The sequence below is a fragment of the Strix aluco genome, chromosome 5 (genome assembly GCF_031877795.1).
Source record: "Strix aluco isolate bStrAlu1 chromosome 5, bStrAlu1.hap1, whole genome shotgun sequence".
NCBI classification, from domain to species: domain Eukaryota; kingdom Metazoa; phylum Chordata; class Aves; order Strigiformes; family Strigidae; genus Strix; species Strix aluco.
Window position 1 is genome coordinate 84,202,821 of NC_133935.1, and position 21,059 is coordinate 84,223,879.

The 21,059-nt window shown below is 40.6% G+C and overlaps 1 protein-coding gene across 2 annotated transcripts in view; it reads right to left on the reverse strand.

Moving 5' to 3' along the window:
• Positions 1-572: 572 nt before the first annotated feature.
• The window catches only part of TAF3 (TATA-box binding protein associated factor 3), a 125,758-nt gene continuing 105,271 nt past the window's right edge, over positions 573-21,059 (reverse strand). For both annotated transcript variants that reach the window (XM_074828039.1, XM_074828038.1), the window contains 3 exons: positions 7,298-7,553; positions 3,434-3,540; positions 573-2,681 (listed from right to left, as the gene is read on the reverse strand). In XM_074828039.1, coding sequence (XP_074684140.1) covers positions 2,567-2,681; positions 3,434-3,540; positions 7,298-7,553 — 478 coding nt within the window. In that variant the 3' untranslated portion in view covers positions 573-2,566. The remainder of the gene's footprint in view (positions 2,682-3,433; positions 3,541-7,297; positions 7,554-21,059) is intronic.

Below are 21,059 nucleotides of genomic sequence, written 5' to 3' on the forward strand. Positions count from 1 at the left end.
AGCAGCGAATCAAGGGAGCAGCCCTAACTCTGGCAGAGTTCATGGAGAAGAAACACAACCCATGAAGTTATAGCAGCAAATACAAACATCTGGGGAGGCAGCTGGGCTTGCTTGGTGTTGGGTGGTATGAGGGGCTGTAAGGAAGGTCCATGCCACACGGCTGCTCGGGGGTAACTATTTTTGGAAGCTGATTATTCTCTTACACCACCGATTCCTGACAGACACCAGCGTTAAGTGAAAGGGGAGGCAAGCTCTGCATGGCTACGGACCAGGGCTGGCTTCAAACCGATGACCCGGAGGTGAAGGGCCCCTTCTCCCGTTACTAATCCCGTCAGCCACACAAGCCTCCTGAAAATGATGCTTTGGTTTTATTGCCACAGGGGTCATTTATAAAATCATAAAACCCAGGGTAGGAAATCAACCCGGTGGCAGCAACGCACAAGCACGCACAGAAATAGTGAACGGCCGTTGAAACAGCAAAGTTTGGCCCTCCCACGACACCTTCAATAATTTAGTCGATTAAATGTGAGAAGTTCTGATTAATGGAGGGGAGGAGGAAATGGATAAACAACTTACCAAAAGCTAGTTCTTTATTATTGCAACCAGAAATGACCAAAGACTGTGTATTACGTATGTCTGCACATTACACGTGGGAAAAAAACAATAATCAGGTTTGCAACATCCAACAATTCAAAATAAAATAAAATAAAATAATCAAATCGAAGAACTTTCTTGACTGGTTATTAGCAGGGACAGAATATAAATGAGGTGGCATTGAACAAAGAAGGTAACAGTGCACTTTTAATAAACCAATTTCATCCATATCTCCACTGATTTGCAATTTAACAGTTCTATCAGCAAAGCCTCATTTCCCTAACTAGACTGGTACTTTTAAAAACATGACTAATTCATTCTCATTAATATCAATTTGGATGCATTTAAAAAATAACTCTTAGTATCTGCACAACAGGTTAAAGGGCCATATTCTCAAACATCAAATGTTTCTCACTGTATGGTTTCAAGTAGAAATATCCCCAAATTAACCAGTGAGGTCTGAAATCGCTTTGGAAACATAAGGTATAAATTTTTTTCCGGATTTAGTCTTATATTCTATTTAGCTCTGAGACCCGTGGCACTATAATATCTAATACTGACTTTTTTTTCTCTGCAATTTCCCCCCTCATTTTCAGCAGGGAGTACAACTCATATTCACTTTATTGGTCTTTCCAAGCGGGTACACAAAGCAGAGCAATGCATCTTCTGGCCTCAACGCCATTCTGCATCTCCTTCATCTAAACACGAGCCTGATTGTTCTGACAAACTCACTACCACTTGTTAAAAAAAAAGGAAAAAAGAAAACAAAAGTCAGTTCCAGCTACAGATTAACACGCTGTTGCTGCCATTAAGAGCGCAGAGCCCCCTGGCCTAAGCTCTCAATTCAGAAGGCATTTAAGCACATGTATAACCAAGTGTGGGAACAGGCTCCTTGAAGGCAATAGGATTACTCACTCCTTAAGAAGTTACCACATGTTTAAGTATCTGAATCGAGGCCTAATTATGGTGCTGGCCGACTCCGTGTGCACGCACCACTGGGGCAGATCTCGCCAATCCCTTAAAGCCATAAGGACAGGCGTACATCGCACGGGCTTTTAATAGCTGCTAGGTTTGTATTCTCCAGCAAACAAAAATAAAAATCCTCAAGCCCTAAAAATTAATTAAAAAAAAAGGTACTTTATAAATATCAGGTATTTACACGTGTGAAAATCTTTTAATGGGAAGTGTTTTTACACACCAATGAAATGTACAAGCAATGAAAAGGTACACTGACAAAGACTAAAAAACAAAAAACAAAGTATAAAATATATTACAGGTCCACCGAAATAAATTCACACGGAAGAAAAAAATTGACACAATAGAAACTTTTTTTTTAAAAATAGAAGATATATCACAAAAGCTTGAACGTGTTTATTCATGTTAGTACTAAAAATCAAGGAAAAAAGCTTCATATATTCTCGTCACAAAAATATTTACCAGCCACTTTTTATTTCCACATTATGATTATCTGGCTCAGCAGGAGTAGAGGCTGAACTGTATCCAGACTACAGAAATCATTCCAGAAGGTCTCCTCAGTTTACAACTTACTGCAATTTACATTTTCTCCTCCTCTCAGCACCTTACTGCAAAGGTCCAAGAGGGAATAATAACAAATCGAGAAAGAATAGGACAGATATCTGTATTTACAACATTCATCTTTGTTGCTGCCGAGCCACAGGAGCGGGAGCGGTACCATGAACTACCGAAGTCTTCATAGTGCACTGTGCAAATATCCCTCGGTAGGTGAAAGACAGCATCAGGATGTACCAAAATCCAACCCCCTGGGCTCGGACGGTCTGTGAAACGCAACAGCCCCTGACAGAGAGCATCTCCTCGCTCCCAATTCCCTCCAGTCATAACCCTAACGGCCGGTGAGGAGGGTGAGACACGAGCAGGCTGGATCCCCCCTGCAACCGAGTCAGGGAAGAAGGTGCCACGGCGACCGCACGACTTCAGTCCGCTGAAGAAGTCTTCAGTGCGCCCTGTGCTTCCTTTTCTTGTGTTTTTTATCCTTCTTTTTGTTGGCACACTTGGAGCAGAACCATTGTATCTCTTCTGGGGGTGCGGTTGTAATCCCAACACAAGGCCTGTGAAGGACAGGAAAATATCGTATCATCTCAGTGGAGTAACGTTACTTTTGTTTCTTACCCAAAAAAAGGAAACTTTTCATTGGGAGACAGGATCTGGCCTTCAAATTAATACAGCAATTATATTATCATTATCTTAATGAATATAATGATCAAACAGAAACCTAAAAAACACTTGCTTTGAAACAAAAAAAAAAATCTAAAGGACACTCAGATAAGAAACGTTATTTTAACAGAAAATATGAGCTCTCTTTCAGGTATAATAGGCTAGATTTAAAATAATTTTGAATGCTTCTTCAACACATCTGCAAAAAACCTTACGATTTTATGTAGCTGTTTAAGAAAAAGCCTAAAAAGTGATTAATTCCCTCCAACCCTTTTATAAGAGCTGACGTTTATATTACTGTTCGTACAATGCTTCATAATTTGAAATGTCTATCTGTATACACTGTGCTCATAATCCTGTAGTTCTCACAAAATTACCGGTGTCAGCAATATTTCCCAGCAGTTTCAAAAACAACTGTTATCACCAATGCCCATTAATTAAAAAGTAACTCTCCTTCAGAGCTTAAAATCTGCTTTTTCAAATTCCAGAGAAACAGAGAAAAAATATCTTCCAGATTATTAAATTGGACATAGCGAAGCCATTCAAATATTCCCAGCATCATGAACTGCTGGAAAAAAAAAGGTTTTAATAATATAGTCACAATCTGCCAGGGAACAGAAGAACAGGATGGATGAGAGCAACTTACCAGTGATACCAATCATCGCAGTCATCACAACCTATCATTGGACTGCCATCATCTGGCTTGTTACAGCCAGGACAGATCCAGATCTGGTTACCCCACTCATCTCGGATCTGGTGCAAAGAAAAGGAAAGTTAGCTGGTTTTCAGGGCTAAACAGGCAGCAAAATTGACATTAAAAAAAAAAAAAAAAAAAAAAAAAAAGTTTATTGCTTATCCAACAAAACCGTCCAGCGGTCACTGTTGTTATTTATGAATCTCTGATCATAAGTGCTCGGCGTTATGTTTAATTGATTTTTGTATACTGTACATGACAACAAAAGCACGCATTTTTCTGTATTGTCCTGTAAACCAGTAAAGCCAGTTATACCACCCGACCTAAGCGCAAGCATTCACATATAGCAGCCAGGGCTTAAGGACACAATTCCTCCTCTGTCTATACTATCGTGACTTTTTAAATTCTACCCTGTTAATGGCAAGAATGAGCAACGGCAGCCCCCTGCGTAAGATAACAGTCCTGTATGCATGTAAAATATACAGTGCCATGTGTATATATTGCCATATTACTTATTAGCCAAAGTCTTCAACTTCAACTAGCTGATAAGATCAGGATATAAAAAAAGTTGTTACTCAGTAACTTTCCATTCCCCTTATGACATTTATGTCACAGTACAATTTACTAAAGGGTAAACGAAACAAGAAAGGCAGATCATTTACAGTATTCGGCAGCTGCTCACTGGATTTATCATATTTAGAGCTTCATGATTTTCTTTTATGTTGATATCCTGCTAGACCCATTATTCGTATTTTTATATTTCATAGTGGATTCTTTAACAGCTCTTTGGTAAAAACATACATGCAAAACGTCATGAAATCCACCCAAAGAAGTGCAATTAACAATACAAAGTACAAAATGTCTGGGGTATTACCCTGATTTCATCATTTCTTTATGAAGATTTGCATATTATCACTGAATCTCAAAAATATAAACAGTTTCGTTCTCGGCTTTTGTGCATTTACACATATCTAAGGCAATAACATTTTGCTATTTATACAGCTTAAAAAATGATATTAAAAAGTAGTAGGTGGAAAGCCTGAAATACTTTTAGGAAAAAAAAAAGCCACTACACGGTGGTCTGTACATCTTACACCACTTCCTGAAAAATCAATAGGAATGTACCAGAGCCGCAACCAACACATCTTGACTGACTCTTCTTAAAGCCCTGAATTTTTTTGTCATTTAAAACTAGAAAATACAAAGCCCAGAAATATTAAGCAGGGAGCAATTCCCTTCCCAACAGCGATATGGAGTAGACAACATCATAAAATGAACTTCATTTTAAAGCTGATTGATTGCAATAAACATTCCTATCTATGCATCTAATCTCACATCTGCAAAGTTGTTTTAAGTTGGTAGAGAAGCATCTGTTCTGCAGGTAAACTGTCTGCGCCTGGCGTGAAAAGGTCCATAGTCATTTGGAAGGGTTCAAGGCCAGGTTGGACAGGGCTTTGAGCAACCTGGGCTAGTGGAAGGTGTCCCTGCCCAGGGGACAGGGGTCCCCTCCAACCCAAACCATTCTATGATTTCTGTCGGGTAATCCTGCTGGGGGAGGAGGAGACGCTGTGCCACGGCGCTGCAGAGAAGCCATGCTGTGGGCTGCTGGGCTGACAGCTCCAGCCCTTTACAACCTGCTTGAGCGATCCAGCTGCACCAGCACCGTCCTCCAGCATGGCACCAGCACTTGGCAGACACCCATCCAGGGCACTGGAGGTGCCAGGTGTAGGCAGCGCTGCCTGATGTTGCCCCATTACAAGAGATACCCTAACTTTCCCAAACTTAGTTTCTCAGGGGGGATTTTGTCTGCAGAATACCTGTCTCAGGCTTTCAGGGGCTGCAGAAGGGCCCGGTGGTCTATAATCATTGAAACCTCTGCCTGTTTGTTAAACAAGATCTTGGGCTGCTAAATGAGGATGTTAAAAATATTGCGTAACTTCTCATTCCTTAATGAGCCAAGGGTCGTGGAAGGAGGGACAGTATGTGATTGCTGAGTACTATTTTAGTACAAACCGCTGAGAGTTAATGATCAGAGCACACTTACTGAGATGCTATCCTACAGGGAGATCCCACATCGTATGTTTTCCATGTAAACTATAAAATCATCCTCCTGTCCTCCCCTGCAGAAGGGAGTTGCGCACCCCTGTCACACTGGCTCCAAGCTTATCTCTAGAAGAGCTTTCCTGTGCGACCTGGGGAAAGTCATTTCATCATTCTGCGTCCTGGATTCCCTTCATACAATAGGCTAATAGTTATTAATTATTCCCTTCTTGCCCAGCCTCTCTCTCAGCTTTTTGACTTACAAATGTCTCACATCAGGAGTCTCTCTGCCTGTTTGATCCTAATGCTATAAAGCCCCGGTTACAACTATAATGTTGTAAAAGAAAGACAGAACCCGGAGTCTACATGTCCTCTGATGTACCTCCATAAGGTGCTAACAGTATTACTACTAGAAGTACCTAGGCAACCTTAACATAATCTCTAAATTATTTGCTTTTAACGCTTACTGAAGAGAATGGGATGTCGTGCAGCATTTTGGAAATGTTTCTCTCTTAGAGTGAATTTCCAAGCTTCTGGACACTACTGTAATACGTGACACTGCATTTACGCCTGTGACACGGAAGGTGAGGATGAGTATCCTGCACTCTACAGATACGCACAGCCTATGTGAGGTCGTCTGGTGCTGTAACTAACTCGGGAGTGAAATGTAGCAGCTGTTTAAATAGAGACCAGTAACATGATACAACAGTTTAAGTCCAGCAGGGAAGAGCACCTTTTCCATTAGAAACGGCAGGGTAGATTTACACTAGGAATCATTATAAAACCAGGAATTCAAAAGAGAAAAAATCATGTATATGTTGCAATTAAAGCACAGGAAACTCTGTAATAAAGGCAAGTTTTAGGTGTTTTAAATGCTGAGAGTTTTAAACTGCCACCCACTAGAGATAAGCAAGGTGTCACCACCAAGCTGGAACTTAGCCAGGACAGGGAGGATAGCAACACTGCTAATGCTGGTAATGGCATCTGCTGCTCTGCAATGATCAGAAACGGCCAGGACTTCCATTTCACATTGCATCTAAAGCAAAAATTTTCAGTGGCGCAGCAATCCTAGTCCTGCCCAGAGGTATATCCGTGTTCTTTTAGAGACTGTAGTTCCTACACCATGTTAGATGGGAGACTTTTCTAGAAGAAGGAAGAAGTCTTAAAGCTACCAGACAGAGGCCAAGTTCAGAGCATATGTCAAACAGACTAATGAACTGTAGACTAATGAACTATCTACAGACTTTCTGAGATGCACAAACATTTGCAATTTCTGTGTGTTGAGGAACCCAGAAAAGAGATTAGCGGACTCTCCACATTTCAAATGAGGGCTAAGTCAAATTCTTGATGTTGTATGAGGGTTTTGTACTTTACCTGACTGACAGCAAAATCTATGGCGAGTTTGACATTTGAGGTTTCAATTCAGCACTTATGAAAGCATCTATAAAAAAAATCTCCACCTCCTAAAATAAAATGCTCTAGCTAAGGTAGCAAAAAATACCAAATGGGATATAAATGGACTTGTTAGAAGAAATTTAAACACTGAAATTGGAGCAAAGAAAAAATTCAGTCCAAGTAGTAGTGTTTTGATTAAGTTATTAACCCGTCAAAACACACGCATGGAAGCAAGGGCTGGATAAAGAGTAGCTTAATAGAGAGCAACATCACAAGTCCAGGTACCATCAGTTTGAGATGATGAGTCACCCAGGAGCTCAACAATTCAAGAAATGAAGGTCACTGGCACTGGGTCAAAACACGGCAGTGTGTGTTACTTACCACATAAGTACTGACGGTCTCGGTCACCACGCTCCTAACCGGAGCTTTGGAGCCTCCTGCTGCCGAGACAGCTGGAGAGGGTGGTGGGATCAGGACTGGTGAGACAGTAGCCTGTGGAGGAGGAGGAGCTGGAGCTGGAGGAGGGGTGACATGAACTGGAGCTGGGACCGGTGACGGCACAGGCGGAGGTGTTTTGGGCCGGCTCACAGGAGTAGAAGGTTTGGCCTCTGGAGCTGGCACCACTTTGCTGATGACTCTGAAGGACCAAAAAGAGGAGAACTGGTTGGAGTTGATGGGAAAGAAAGCAATGATTGATCACCTACTAGATATAAGGAAAACACAGAGCAACTAATTCACATCACCTTTGAGTCAGCAGAGGCTGTTTCAACCCAACACAAGGAGTGTTGTCACTGCTACACCCATTCTTTGGACATGATAAAGCACAGAGCCATTACAAAGTGAATGCCAGGACAGCCTGAACCATTTTATAGCTTTTTGTCGTATAAATATTCTCTGTGGCTTTACTAAACCTTGTTTCGTTAAGTTTTATTACATTAGCTCAATTTGTGGGAAATATTAGAAAGGAAAGTTAATCAGCTGTGAACAGCACTGATTTTAATCTTCAAACTGAGAGACGATATCATCCTCTTAAGATCCTGCATTAGGGGGTTCTCCAAATATTTGCTAGCTTGGTATTTCTTTCCCCAAATGTTTATGAAACCAGCAGTGGATCTAGTCAGGACAAATAAATGACGCACACTATATACTCAGCAGTTAAAATATTGCTACTTACTCGAGTAGCTGAAGTAGACAGGATGTAGCTCTAGTAAATACACAGTATAGAATAATCTTGCCCAGGAAGGGGGATACGTAGAGGACCCAACATTTATTAATGAATGTTGATACACAGTGCTATTGATGTGCATGCCATTTAATGGACAAGGCAGATAAAGCCCTTACTATAAGGCTCTAGATTAGAAACATAAAGAGAAGCAAAAGGATGTTTTAGAAAACAAAAAAAACCCCAAACCTCAAACAAAACACAGGATAGGTCTATTTGTTTTACCACATTTTGGTAAATCATTGAACTAATTTATATTTGAATGGTAACTGTAGGAGTGCAACTGGTTTGTGATGTGACTGTAGGAAGAAGGTGATTTAAAGAAAGGTTAGACGTTCCAGAGAGGAGAGCTTAAGAAAGCAAAACCCAAAGACATCAGTAGGAAAACCATGACGAAAATCAAATTCCAACAACTCCTGAGAATCAGGAAAGTCCAGCTCCACCATCAATGGGAATTTTACATTCAACTTTAGAATTTACCGCAACTCTCTTACGATATTCAAAAGGCAGTATCACTACGACTGGAGGCACTCTGCATTTCAAGTCAATAATCCAAGCCATCATTTCAGAAAGGTTTGGAATTACACCGTATTTAATGCTTGGCTGAGACAATAGTGTTTTTCTCCCAAGATCACAGATCCCAGAATCGTCTAGGTTGGAAAAGACCTTGAAGATCATCCAGTCCAACCATTAACCTAACATTGACAGTTCCCAATTACACCATATCCCTAAGCGTTATGTCAAAAAAGATATGTCACTTGCACTACTAAATCAGAACTATGGCAAGTTATAGTAAAAACAGACTTAGTAAATGGAAACAGAGCAATGGGTTTGGTATTCCTGCCTTACCTGCTGACTGTAGCATCACACCTACCTTCTGAGACTTACTATGAGTGACTAGGGGAAGAAGAACAAAACCAAGGAAGTTTAGAAACTTAAGAATGGAGCAGAATCTAAAGGTGTTAGATAATTTTCTATCAGCAACACTGAAGACATTCCTATCACTTGATGTCCTAGTGATTGCTTCAGGTACCTAATCTGGGAGCTCAGGCTCTTTATATGTGTCAGTAAGGTGCTAGACTGTGAGTCAAAGTACAGACAACATTTATGTCTGTGACTTGCAGAAGGAAGTTGTATTATTAGGTCATCCTGGGAGCAACCTACACTTCAAATCCAGTCTCTTTCTCCTGTTAGTGGGGTACATCTGAAAACCCACTGTTATCTCCCATTTCTCTTTGGCTCTTGAATGCCCATGGTACGTTTCTGGTTCAATGAAAGTCTTAGTGTGTGGCTCCCTGGGGCTCCTGCCAGACTGGCCACCCCAACTCAGATGCTTATTCTGTGCCTTCCTCCTTCCACTGCTTCCACAGAGAGCCCTGGCTGCCAGCGCTGAACACCTAAGACCTTGGTTGGTGGCAAAACTCTCATGGTTTGCAAAGTCACCCTTAGGACTTGAGAGTCACCTCTCAATAAAAAAAATCTTAGCAATAATAAAAGCAAGGAGAGGGACAAGACAGCAAAATATTTGGCACAGCAAAAGTCATTTGGACGGTTTCAAACATCATTACCCCTTGTTTCCCCGCCCCTCTCTTCTACCTCCTGCAAGTAAACAAAGTCCTGCTATGAGTTCTTCAGGGAGTCAACCCTCCCTGAGTCTAGACTAGGAAACGTATTAGCTAATTCAACTTTGCACACAGTGTAAACAGTTTTAAAGAAGTATTAGCTAATACAATTTGAATGAGTGACCATGCCCAGCTAACATATGAAATTAAATTACACAGTTTCTTGTCTAGATAAAGCCAAGTCCTCCTCCTGAGGAGGGTCTTTGAAGCCACTCTGCTAATAACTGCAGAAGCTACATGGAACATCAATATGAAATCTTCCAAAACTACAAATATTCATTAGCGGGCGACACACACTCATCGATTGGCTTGTTTGCTTGAAGTGTGCAATTAGGACATGTTCAGTATATAGGGCAGCTTGTTTATCTTGATTTTAGAGCTCAGTTATCAAAACAGGAGATCGGCATTTCGGAGCACGCTTGGGCCTACCACTCCCTTGGGCTAATAAAGTTCAGAGACTTTAGGCTCCAGAGTAGAGAAATGAATGGCTTCGTGCTGCACCATTAGAGGTGATGGAGTAATCTCAGCGAGGGTGGTTTAGCCTGTCCTCCTTCCCAAAGAAGGGGCTGCATACATGGCAATATGGAGGTGGGGAGAAATCAAAGGGAAATAGCAGTCCCACGACTAATAATTAATGTTACTTCAGACTTGGAGAGAAACCTGATATCAAAACACTATGTAAATGATGGCAAGATTTATGAGCTCTATTTTATAGACAGGAAAAGTGAGGCACAGAGCACACTGCAAGTAGGCGGCACTCACTACAGCAAAGCTTCGATCCTCCTGGTGCCTAGGTCCCTGCTAGGATTGAAACTCTACATTTGGACATTACCGTACATATATTGCTACTTTCCTTCCCAAATGTGTTTTTCATATGCTTCCAAAATCACCACTTGTGTATTAAAAGGCTGTAAATACAACATTAAATATGACAAAATTTCACCTCCTTCCCCATCCCAATCCGAAAACTCTAAAACTGAGCCTGGATTAGTATTTTTTGAGGTAATCAAATACAAATGAATATCAACCCCTATCAACACACTTGGAGTCCTGAGACAAGAATTACACTTCTCTGCAGGCTGCTTGCCTGGCAATGTATCACAAACACGTTCTACACTGAAAGATAAAAAGTCAATTAAAAGTTGTTTTTGAATCAAAATAGTTCCTCCAGAGTGAAGCAGTGTGAGAAAACCCTTGGAATAGATGTGGTAATAAGAATGTCTATAACTAAAGGCTACCACTCCCTTTAAAAAAAAAACCAGAATTAATGTAAACACTGTGTATCTGGTTGTGTCCAACCTAAATTCACTTTGGATTTCTTTTCGAATGCTAGCAGGAACTCTATTTCTTACAGAACCCCAACGTATTTACAACTGAACGCATGTATCAATACACCTCTTCATAACAGTAGAGTGAATGAAAACCCATTTTAATCATTACTCCAGGGCAATCACCTCATTCACAGCTACAGATCCAAACCCAAACAGGATGAAAACGGAGTGTCGGCTTGCAGGCAAAGTGCAAATCCTACCAAGATTTTAAGTGTCGCGACAGGTCAGCTGGTTTATAATCGGCTCTAACTGGCATGAGCTGTAACACGCTACATCTGAAGCAAAATGAGGCTCCAAGGTGTGAAATGGTTTCCTATCTTTGGAAGTAATTTATTTCATTTCATTCTGATCCTTACGGCTGAAAGCCCCATTGACTGCTTCATATAAACACAGGGAAAAGACATGTGCACCGAAAGGAAATGGCTTTTCAAAAATAGGATATGAGCCACAGGGCTGAATGATTGCTATGGGTGATGAGCTCCAAAAAAATGCTGTATCAGTACTTCGAAAGGTCTAGTAAAACATCACAGCAATCTTTGCTTCTCAGAGGCAGAGCTCCAACGAAGCTGTTTCTCTGCCCAAAGGAAAAACAACATTTGAAAAGTCCTAATTCTCTTCTGAACCTATGACTCCTTTTTAAGCAAGGAGCAGGAGCTAAAGGGGTCTTTGTACGTAGGTAAATGACACCATCAACTGCACTGGCATAATTAAAACTAGTACAACTCACATGGATTATTATATTATTATCTATTAGCATTTATATTCCCTTATTGATACAAATTCATCAACGCTATAAAGTTAAGTGGTGTAACTATTTTATTACTGAAAAATTTCACACCTGGACCTGAGATTGTTGCACCAGGAAAAAACAAAATATTCTCAGACATATTGGTAAGAGTGTCAAAAACACCCAGGGGAATTAGGAAGATTTCCATATGGTTTAGATTCTTCACAGATTAGAGGTGATTTTGAAAATTTTATTCCAACCCTGGAGGAGAATCAGTGTAATTTAAGCTCTGTAATGTAGGCTAATTCCCATATTACTTTTAGAAAGGGAAATTTAGTTTTTATCTCTTACACCCTGCCGAATGTTTTATTCTGTGCAAACAAGTCATATTGGCAAATACAAGCTCCACGAATACACACTGTGATCAACTTGTGCATTTGCAGAGTTCCAAAATGTATCAAACCTCCAGCAGAGCCCCTAGCAATTTTGCAAGTGAAAAGACTTCAGTACTTAAACTTGAAATTAAAAAAATATAAATATTTTCATGTGATAAATTGCCGGCAATGTGATATTCTCCTCTATCAAGGAAAATGAACTTTGAACACTTACTCCAAGGTATTGTCCATTTCTGTAGATGCTGCCTGGTGGCACAACTTCCACGTAAGTGTGTTGACCTTCAGTGGTGCCCATGACGCTCAACAGCCCTTTCTCCACTTCATCACTATGGCAAAACCTCACAAACATCCCTTCTGGGCAAATGAGTCTAGTGATTTCACAGGCATCCTGTCACCTAATCCCATTCACAAGTTTATTGAGCTTCATCTTAAAACCGGTTAATCTTTTAGTCCCCACCATTACCCTGTTCCAGGATCTCACTGCTCTGGTGGCACAGCAAGCTCTTCCAATTTCCAGCCTACATTCATAGCCAATTAAGTCCCATTTGCTTTTGTGCCAACATTGTTCTTTAGCTTAAATTGCTTTTTCCCTCTAAAATATTTACTTGCCTGAGGTATTTGTAGCCAGCAATCATATCCCCTCTTCACATGCTAGACTAAACACGCGAAGTTGCTCTCCTCTCCTATTGTAACACAGACCCCCTATGCTCCCCCGAACAGTGCTCCAAGCCCTCCTCTGCACCTCCTCTTCCCAATTCATCCCTCCTGAACACAAGCTGCCTTCAAGAATTGAAAGTAACATTTCAGATGAAGTATCAATAGATTCTCATATGATGACCCAGACACTTGCGCTCTCTCTGCTAAAAGTATCTCTTGCAATGCATCCTACAGTCACACTTGTATCGTGTTGGCAACTCCATCATACTGCGATCAACTAATGATCCCTCACCCACGCACCTACCATAGCGACACACCTACTGATCAGCTCTTTACTTCTGGCTGAAGTTGCTATTGGTACACTTCAAATGCAAAACCATAACTGCAATTTTTCATTTACTGAATTAAATACCATTTTTTTCCTTCTATTCAAGGGGATCCAGTTCTTTCTAGACAATCATCAGATCCTCATTTGTACTGACATGATCCTTCAACCTTACTGCCAACAAAAAGCATCAGTTTACCTCCTTCTGTGACAAAATTTTAAATGAAACTATTAAATCAAACCAGTCCTGAAATACATCCTTGAGCATGTTCACTAGTAACCTCCTGTCTGGTTAGATAAGCTCTCTTACAACTCTCAGTTGCTATCTTCCTTTAAGCTAGTTCCTTACTGCTAATCCCGTCTTTGTCAGCTTCACTATGAACGTCCTGTGTCATAGTATTAAATGTTTTCCTGAAATCCAGCTCAAATTTGCCATCTTTTATTCATCCAGAAGAGAGCATTCCTTCTTCCAATGGTAGGACAGATGTCAACTTTATTCCATCTACGCAGGTGAGAGTAGGGTGTCTCGTCTCTTCTCCATCCCAGCTGAGACTTTCCCTTGGAGGGAAGCGATTTGATCCTGCACTCAGCGACTGTTTCCCCAGTCCAGAAGAAATCAGTCTGCAGTGGGAGGTGGAGGCAGCTGCTCTCAGCATTGGTGGTGGAAGCAAATAGCTGAGATGAATGGCAAAAAATCAGCTGTTGCCAGCCGCATCTCTTGAAGGGACTGCCAACTCGACTAGGCTAACCTAGAAAAATCAGTTCCTTTATCAAAGATGGATATCAAGCCTATTGGTATGGTTTACTTCCGTTTTGTGCTTCGTTCCATTACTCCCAAGCCTTTAATCGGCTCTTCCTTCAAAATTTATTTTATAGCTATGTGCACTGCTGTCACCAGGTGTCTAGATCACTTTCCCTTTCTTCCCTTCTTCAGCACTTCTATTTATTATTTATTTAAAACAGATTGAACAAACATTGCATTTTAAAATAAAAAGAAATTTATGAAAAATTACTTATCACTGAGTCTGCATATTCATGACCCAGTTCTTCTAGAACTTGGGAGAAAGATTACCCCATTCCCTGACTTCCCTATATTTTGTTTCCCAATTCATTATGGTAATTTCCACCACCATCAACCTACTGTTGTTATCCATCTTGTCCTAGTGCTCAGTAAAGGAGAGAATGAACACAGGATCAGAAGGAAAGTATTCTTTCTGTTCTTGGATTATACCTATATTATCCTTCATCTTCTCCCTGTCATCATTTCCATGGTCCTCCGTCTTCCCTTCTTTCTTATTTGCTCAATATCCTTCACAACATTTAATTCAGCTTGACTTCTGCCAAGCCTGACTTAACCTCCACAGTCTTTTGCCTTGAAGACATAATTTCTTTGCTAACAGTCCTTTTGTCCTAGAGGTACGATGCTTATTCCCAACATCCTTTTGGAAGGAGCTATTCATACAATTCACTCTGTAGTCATTTTGCTACAAGTGCCCCCTTCCCACAGGCAGAAAACACCACTTTTGAATCCATTAGGTCTTCAGTCCAGCTGACATTTCTACAAAACTCCTTTCGTTTATGGATGTTTGCACTCTTGAAATTGAATTACAGGCTTTCTAATGTTTATTTTTCCATTACTTTAAGTGAAACAGAGTTCTGCTCTTGGCCTCCGCCCTCTGTATCTGTTACACCAGCGTATTTCTCCCAACAACCACAAACACCTTTCTGCCAATGACTCCTAAATCTCCCTCCCATTCTTTCTCACCATTTCTGACTTAATGTCTCCGGATGGTTCATCGCCAGTCTGACAAAACAAAACTGAGCTGGTAGCGTGGCTTCTTGGTATCTTTCATCTTCTTTTCTCTCTTATCATCAACAACATGCTGCTCAGAGCTTCAATATGAAAACCACCTGGCATTATCCCCTTCTGCTGAGCTCTCAACAGCAAAACCAGAAGCTGGTAAAACATGTTTATCCCAATGAGCTCTTTGCAAACTTTCTCTTACGTGTTCCTTGCAAACTGCTCTTTATTTTCATTTGTTTTGGGAAATGGTATGGAATGCATGGTCTAGAAGCTTGCCCATAAACCAGTCCTACATCTACCCTCTTTAATGGGAACTAGTGTAGAATATGAACTTTATTAACTACCAGAAAATTATGCCAGCATGGGTTTAGAAACCTCTAAAACTGTAATTTCTAGCTTGTTACTGAGACATGTTTTTGTAAGAATCAAGCAAACACACCAGTCTTGAACTTGGAGGCTCTGTACAGCTACAGATCAACTGATCACAGGACAACTTTACTAATTTCAGGTAGGACCATCTTTTTCCTTTCTGTCTATGGATGGATACTTGGCCCTCCTGGCCACATCCAGCTCCCAGCAACTATATTGTGAGTCCTTGGGTCTATATAGTTTACTCACTTTTGTTTAAAAACGTCAATAAAAGAGTGAATAAAAAAGAAGTACCTCTGTCCAAGACAAGGACAAATGAGTACCCTACTCTTGAAGTCATCTTCTGTGGAGGCAAAGTCTATTTTTTAAACAAATACCCATCTGCCTTTCTAATCTTTCACGCATATTTGATTGGTTTCTGTTGTGCTTTATAAGGGCAGCTGCTCATGCCCATTTACACAAGCAATTTGCTTATGTGTCTAAACCTGCCTGAAGTATTTTTTTTTTTAATTGTGGTATACAATTTTTTTTACTCTTGAGCAATAAGCAGCAAAATCAAAGAATCTCACAGTAGGTTGTTTTGCTTTCTAATGACTCAAGCCTTTTTATGGATTCACTTTTGCAGTCATCACCCAATGTGGCCAGCAGCAAAATGAAAATAATTTGCCACAGCCTACCACCTACCATAAACAGGATGAATAATTAGTTGGGGTGGCTTCATTAATTTAAAAAAAGAAGAAAAAAGCTAAGGACTACATCTGAAGTTGGAAATAACTCACACTCAAGGAAGAAAAAACTCTTCTAAATCACCTCTAGAAATATAAACAAGAATGATCATTTACTTGTTTTGGTAAAAGGGATATGGTATTTTTCATTTTTTTTTCATGTAAAAGCTGCAATCCTGCAGCAAGGGAGAGGCTGGGGAACCTCCACTGAAGTGAAGGAGACTTTTGGATGGATACAAGACCACACATGGGGATTTTACTGCAGGATCGAGGCCAATATGTTACACTCAAAAAGAACAATCGGGAAAGGGATATGAATCATACCCAAGACAATATCTCCATTAAAATACATTCAGCATTTAAAAAAGCGTTGAAAATCAGTCCTCCAGCTCTTATAAAAGACTACAAGACCAGAAAAATGCGAGTATGTATATACACACACACAAATGTGCACAAAGATTTATGAAAGCTGTAAAGATCACTGGAATTCCTCAAGCACACCTCTGCAGCCTTGGAGAGGAGCAAGATCATTTTTCATTACTCTGCCGTCTCACTTAGGTGGTCTATTGATCATATCAAAAAGGATTTCACCATTACATACTCTTTTTCGTCTTACAGTTGGATTGACACCCAGAGTGTTAGTTCGGTTAACGCACGGGGTTAACACGGTCTTTCTCTGCTAAGTGCTACACTGTAAAATAATTGGGATACCCATTAGTACTGCAATAAACACAGACTTTCACTGCCCGGACTCTATTGTTTAATTTTCCCAAACAGTGGTTTACCCTTCTACATTTTTCTCCTTGAAGTATCACTTTTTCCCTCCTCTTTAATTCCACAATAAGTTCTCCTCCAGAGCTTTCTGTTGAATAAGCAACGTCTCGCAGGGTAACCAACACCGCCCACAGCTGTGTCCCACAATAGCCCCATGCTGCTTGCATTACGTCTTTTGGAGGATTTGGTCACGGTGCCTGAACTGCTCCAAACACTGCTCTTATTCATAAAAACGTGCAGAAGGAGGGGCTTCCAGCAGGATTCCTTTACCTGTTTCCCCACCACAAAACAGTGAAATAAATGGAATGGGTCATGAGCTACTTGGCTGGTAATGCAAACCTACGGCTTGACAAGTCAATAAAAAGCCAATCCTTTCCTCCCCAGCCACACGTAGGGAGCCAAGGCTAGAGGCAAACAATTTGGATATGCCTACACAGGGAGGTTAATGAACCCCATTATTCAGCTATTGTGGGCAAACACTATGAAGACAGTAATCTAAATTATCAAAGTCTGAGTAGCTCTCCACTAAATAGCACCCAAAGTTCAAAAGTTTCTTCACATGGTCTGATTTAGCTGTACAAGAAAAACCCTATTAAAAATTAAAGCTCCTGAATATCCACCAAACACAATACTGTAAAAAAAAGATGCATTCTTGGAAACTACATAGGGCAGAATTGTAGTTTAATTGTAGCTAATAGCAAAGTCCTGGTTTAGAGATCTAGCTTTTTTTCACAACTCCCAAGGAGCTTGAGCAGTTTTAAAAAAAGACATATTCATGTTACAGCAGCAACTACAGGTCCCCAGTGAGCTTAGGGGAACACCAACACGGCCCTTGCCTAACTTCTTGTCTTCAACCAGGTCAATAAAAAGCGTATCAATGGATTTGCTAATACCTTCTTCTCCTCTCCTCCCTTGGTGCCATTATCTTTTTAAAGTCTGATTGTGTATGTGTGTGTGCATAGTTTTCCCAAGAAAATTCAATCTCTGGAGAGTTTGCAGCTCAACTCTTATGTAAATTAAGCTTGTTGCAGATGAAAGATCCATCATTTAGGCATCTGTTTTTTGGAGAACATTACCCTATAATAAACTTGGCAGTATTCTGCATGCTGCAGGTTTGATAATAAAGTTTTACAGAATTTCAGAAAGTATGAATAAAGAACTGGTTTACTGCAATTCTGTTGCCTAACTGTGGTTGCACTTAAAATAACGAACTCTTGAGTAACTAGCAGTGATGACCTAAATCATGTAAATTTATGTAAAATAAACTCCTCCAACAGTCCAGCTGTGTTTCAGGTAGGGTTATAGCTTCAATAAGATATTCTCAAGCTGCATTTCCTTTCAGGATTCCACTTTTTCAGATCTATGCTATTTTGACAGCTTCTAAAAATACGTGCTTATTGTGGTAGAACCACCTTATTGTGGTAGAAGTTCTTAGATGGATGATCACAGAAAACCAGAAAGCAACAAGACAGATTCCCCTGTGCTCTTAGTCCCAATGGGTCACCAATATTACACAGAGAGGTCAGATCTATTGCTCACAAAATAATTCGGTCTATATTGCCACGTGGCTTTGCGATTCCCTACAGAGGATGTCAGCTAGCTATGCTGGTGGCTTTTGTCATGGGGATATCATGCAGTCGAGTGAGCCTCCAAACGAACATAAGTTAGGCCTTGGACTGACAACATCCTACCAAATGATAAAAAGCTTTAGTGGAGTCAATTAAATATCTGGATAACAGATTTTTAGGGTTTTATTTTACAGTCCACAGGTTATTTAGTACACATTTTTTATAGATACATATGCATACATATCTGAGCATGTGTGTGATGTGTTTTGGAGAAAGTCACATATCCACTCACTTTAAAAATATGTAAGACAAGGGACAACTTCATTAGAGCAGCAGGTCAGGTTTGCAAGTTAAACACTGTTAAAATACTTGTCTTTCCCTTTCTCATGTCTGGTTTCCAGGTTTCCTGCTGATGGCAGAGCTATGATACAATGCAATACAAGTCTGGAGCAAAAACCTGAAATTTTAAAGTAAATTTGGAGATTTGATTTCACAAAAAATATATATCCTGCTTCTAAGTCACAGAAGCACTGAAACAGCAATCAGTGAGTGGTAGTCTGCTCTTTGGTCTGGTACTAGTGTCAGAAGCCGTGTGTTTTTTCTTAAAAATTGTATTTAAACGTAGAATAAATTTATCTGAAGCATCAAAAATTACAGCATGTATTTTTGCTGAAGTTTATGTCAACCGTGGTAGCAGCTGGAATGTCAACACCTCATCAATAGATACGCTTTTTAAAAACTTAAATGTATGAAAAATGATTGTGCTTAGGAAAAATAACTAGACAAAAAGAAACCATGATGCAACTGAATAAAAGTATTAAATTCTGCTCATCGTTTGCAGTTGATTTAAAATTCAGAAGTCTATACTAGCTGTGGTTTCTTGTTTTGTTTTGTTTTTTTTTTAAAAGATAGCATCTCTAGTTCCTTCCTATACTAACTCAGTTAGCAATCTACCTTGATAACACTGGAGTGGAAAAAAACCCCAGTGAAAAAGCCTTCCAACATATCATTCAAATCATATCTAAAAAGGTGGTCATAAATATTTTAGAACCCAAGCAAACCAATAAGAGCCGGGCCCATTAAGGATAAGATCTTTTACAACAAATTAAATAAAACAATTTATTGAAGCCTGGACTTGAGATAAACTAGATTTACTAGCTGACCTTTTATTCATTTAAAGAACAAAATTAGCTCTAATTGCATTAGAATGGAATCCAGTAAATTTCTTCTAATGTGGCATCCATGCAAGTATTGCTGTAATTGTTTACAACTAAGATGGAAATGCTTTGATTTTAATCTACTTTCTTTTTGTTTTACTGAGTAGTTAAAACACTTGCAAAAAACCCTAAAGTAGAACAGTTTTTCCAGTATTGGTTTATCTATCCTTCAGCAACAGTACATTTTCATGTCTATTAACCTAATGTTATTAATAGCTCTTTTCAACTGATGTGTGTTGGAAGAATATTTGCACACCAGACAAGCTCGAATGCAGATATCACTTTGAATCTCGGTGCAGTATGTACTCGTATTCACAGAAACAAAAAAGGGGACTTCTCTGCCTCTACCATCACTGCTTTGAATGTTGGTCCAAGCAGAGGAGCCAAGAAGTGAAACAACAGAGAATAAACCGTTCGCTACACTGCAAAGGCATTTTCCTCACCACTTGCTGCATTATGTGAGTAAACCTGTGTTGCTGTAGCTGTGCTGTGTTTATGGTGTGATGTGAATCTCCATGTCAAGAACCATCAATCTGACACTTCAGACACCTGAAAGATTTCATGGCCTCACCAAGATCTGTAAGTACTTCCATTAAAGACAATGTTTTATATGAAGTTCCCCCAGACAAACCAACCTCCAGTTGAATAGGCACTTAAGTACTTCCAAAAGCCTCCTAACAGCTCTTCTCTCTAACAGAGGAAATTGAAATAACTCATTACTCCATCTAGTTTTTACTCATCAAATTCTGTGAATCCCCAAAAACTTTTCTCATACCTTTCCATGGCTGTATTGGGTTTGCATGTGTGGGGTGGCTACAGAGGCGGCTTCTGCGAGAAGCTGCTAGAAGCTTCCCCCATGTCCAGTAGAGCCAATGCCAGCCGGCTCCAAGATGGACCCACCGCTGGCCAAGGCTGAGCCCATCAGCGATGGTGGTAGCGCCTCTGGGATAACGTATTTAAGAAGGGGAAAAAAACCTGAGCAATTGCAGCCAGAGAAAGGAGTGAGAATATGTGAGAGAAACAACCCTGCAGACACCAGGATCAGTGAAGCAGGAGGGGCAGGAGGTGCTCCAGGTGCCAGAGCAGAGATTCCCCTGCAGCCCGTGGTGCAGCCCATGGTGAGGCAGCTGTGCCCTGCACCCAGGGAGGGTAACGGGGGAGCAGATCTCCACCTGCAGCCCGGGGGGGACCCCACGCTGGAGCAGGGGGATGCCTGAAGGAGGCTGTGACCCCGTGGGAAGCCCACACTGGAGCAGGCTCCTGGCAGGACCTGTGGCCCTGTGGAGAGAGGAGCCCACTCTGGAGCAGGTTTTCTGGCAGGACTTGTGACCCCGTGAGGGACCCACGCTGGAGCAGTTTGTGAAGAGCTGCAGCCCATGGGAAGGACTCATGTTGGAGAAGTTCATG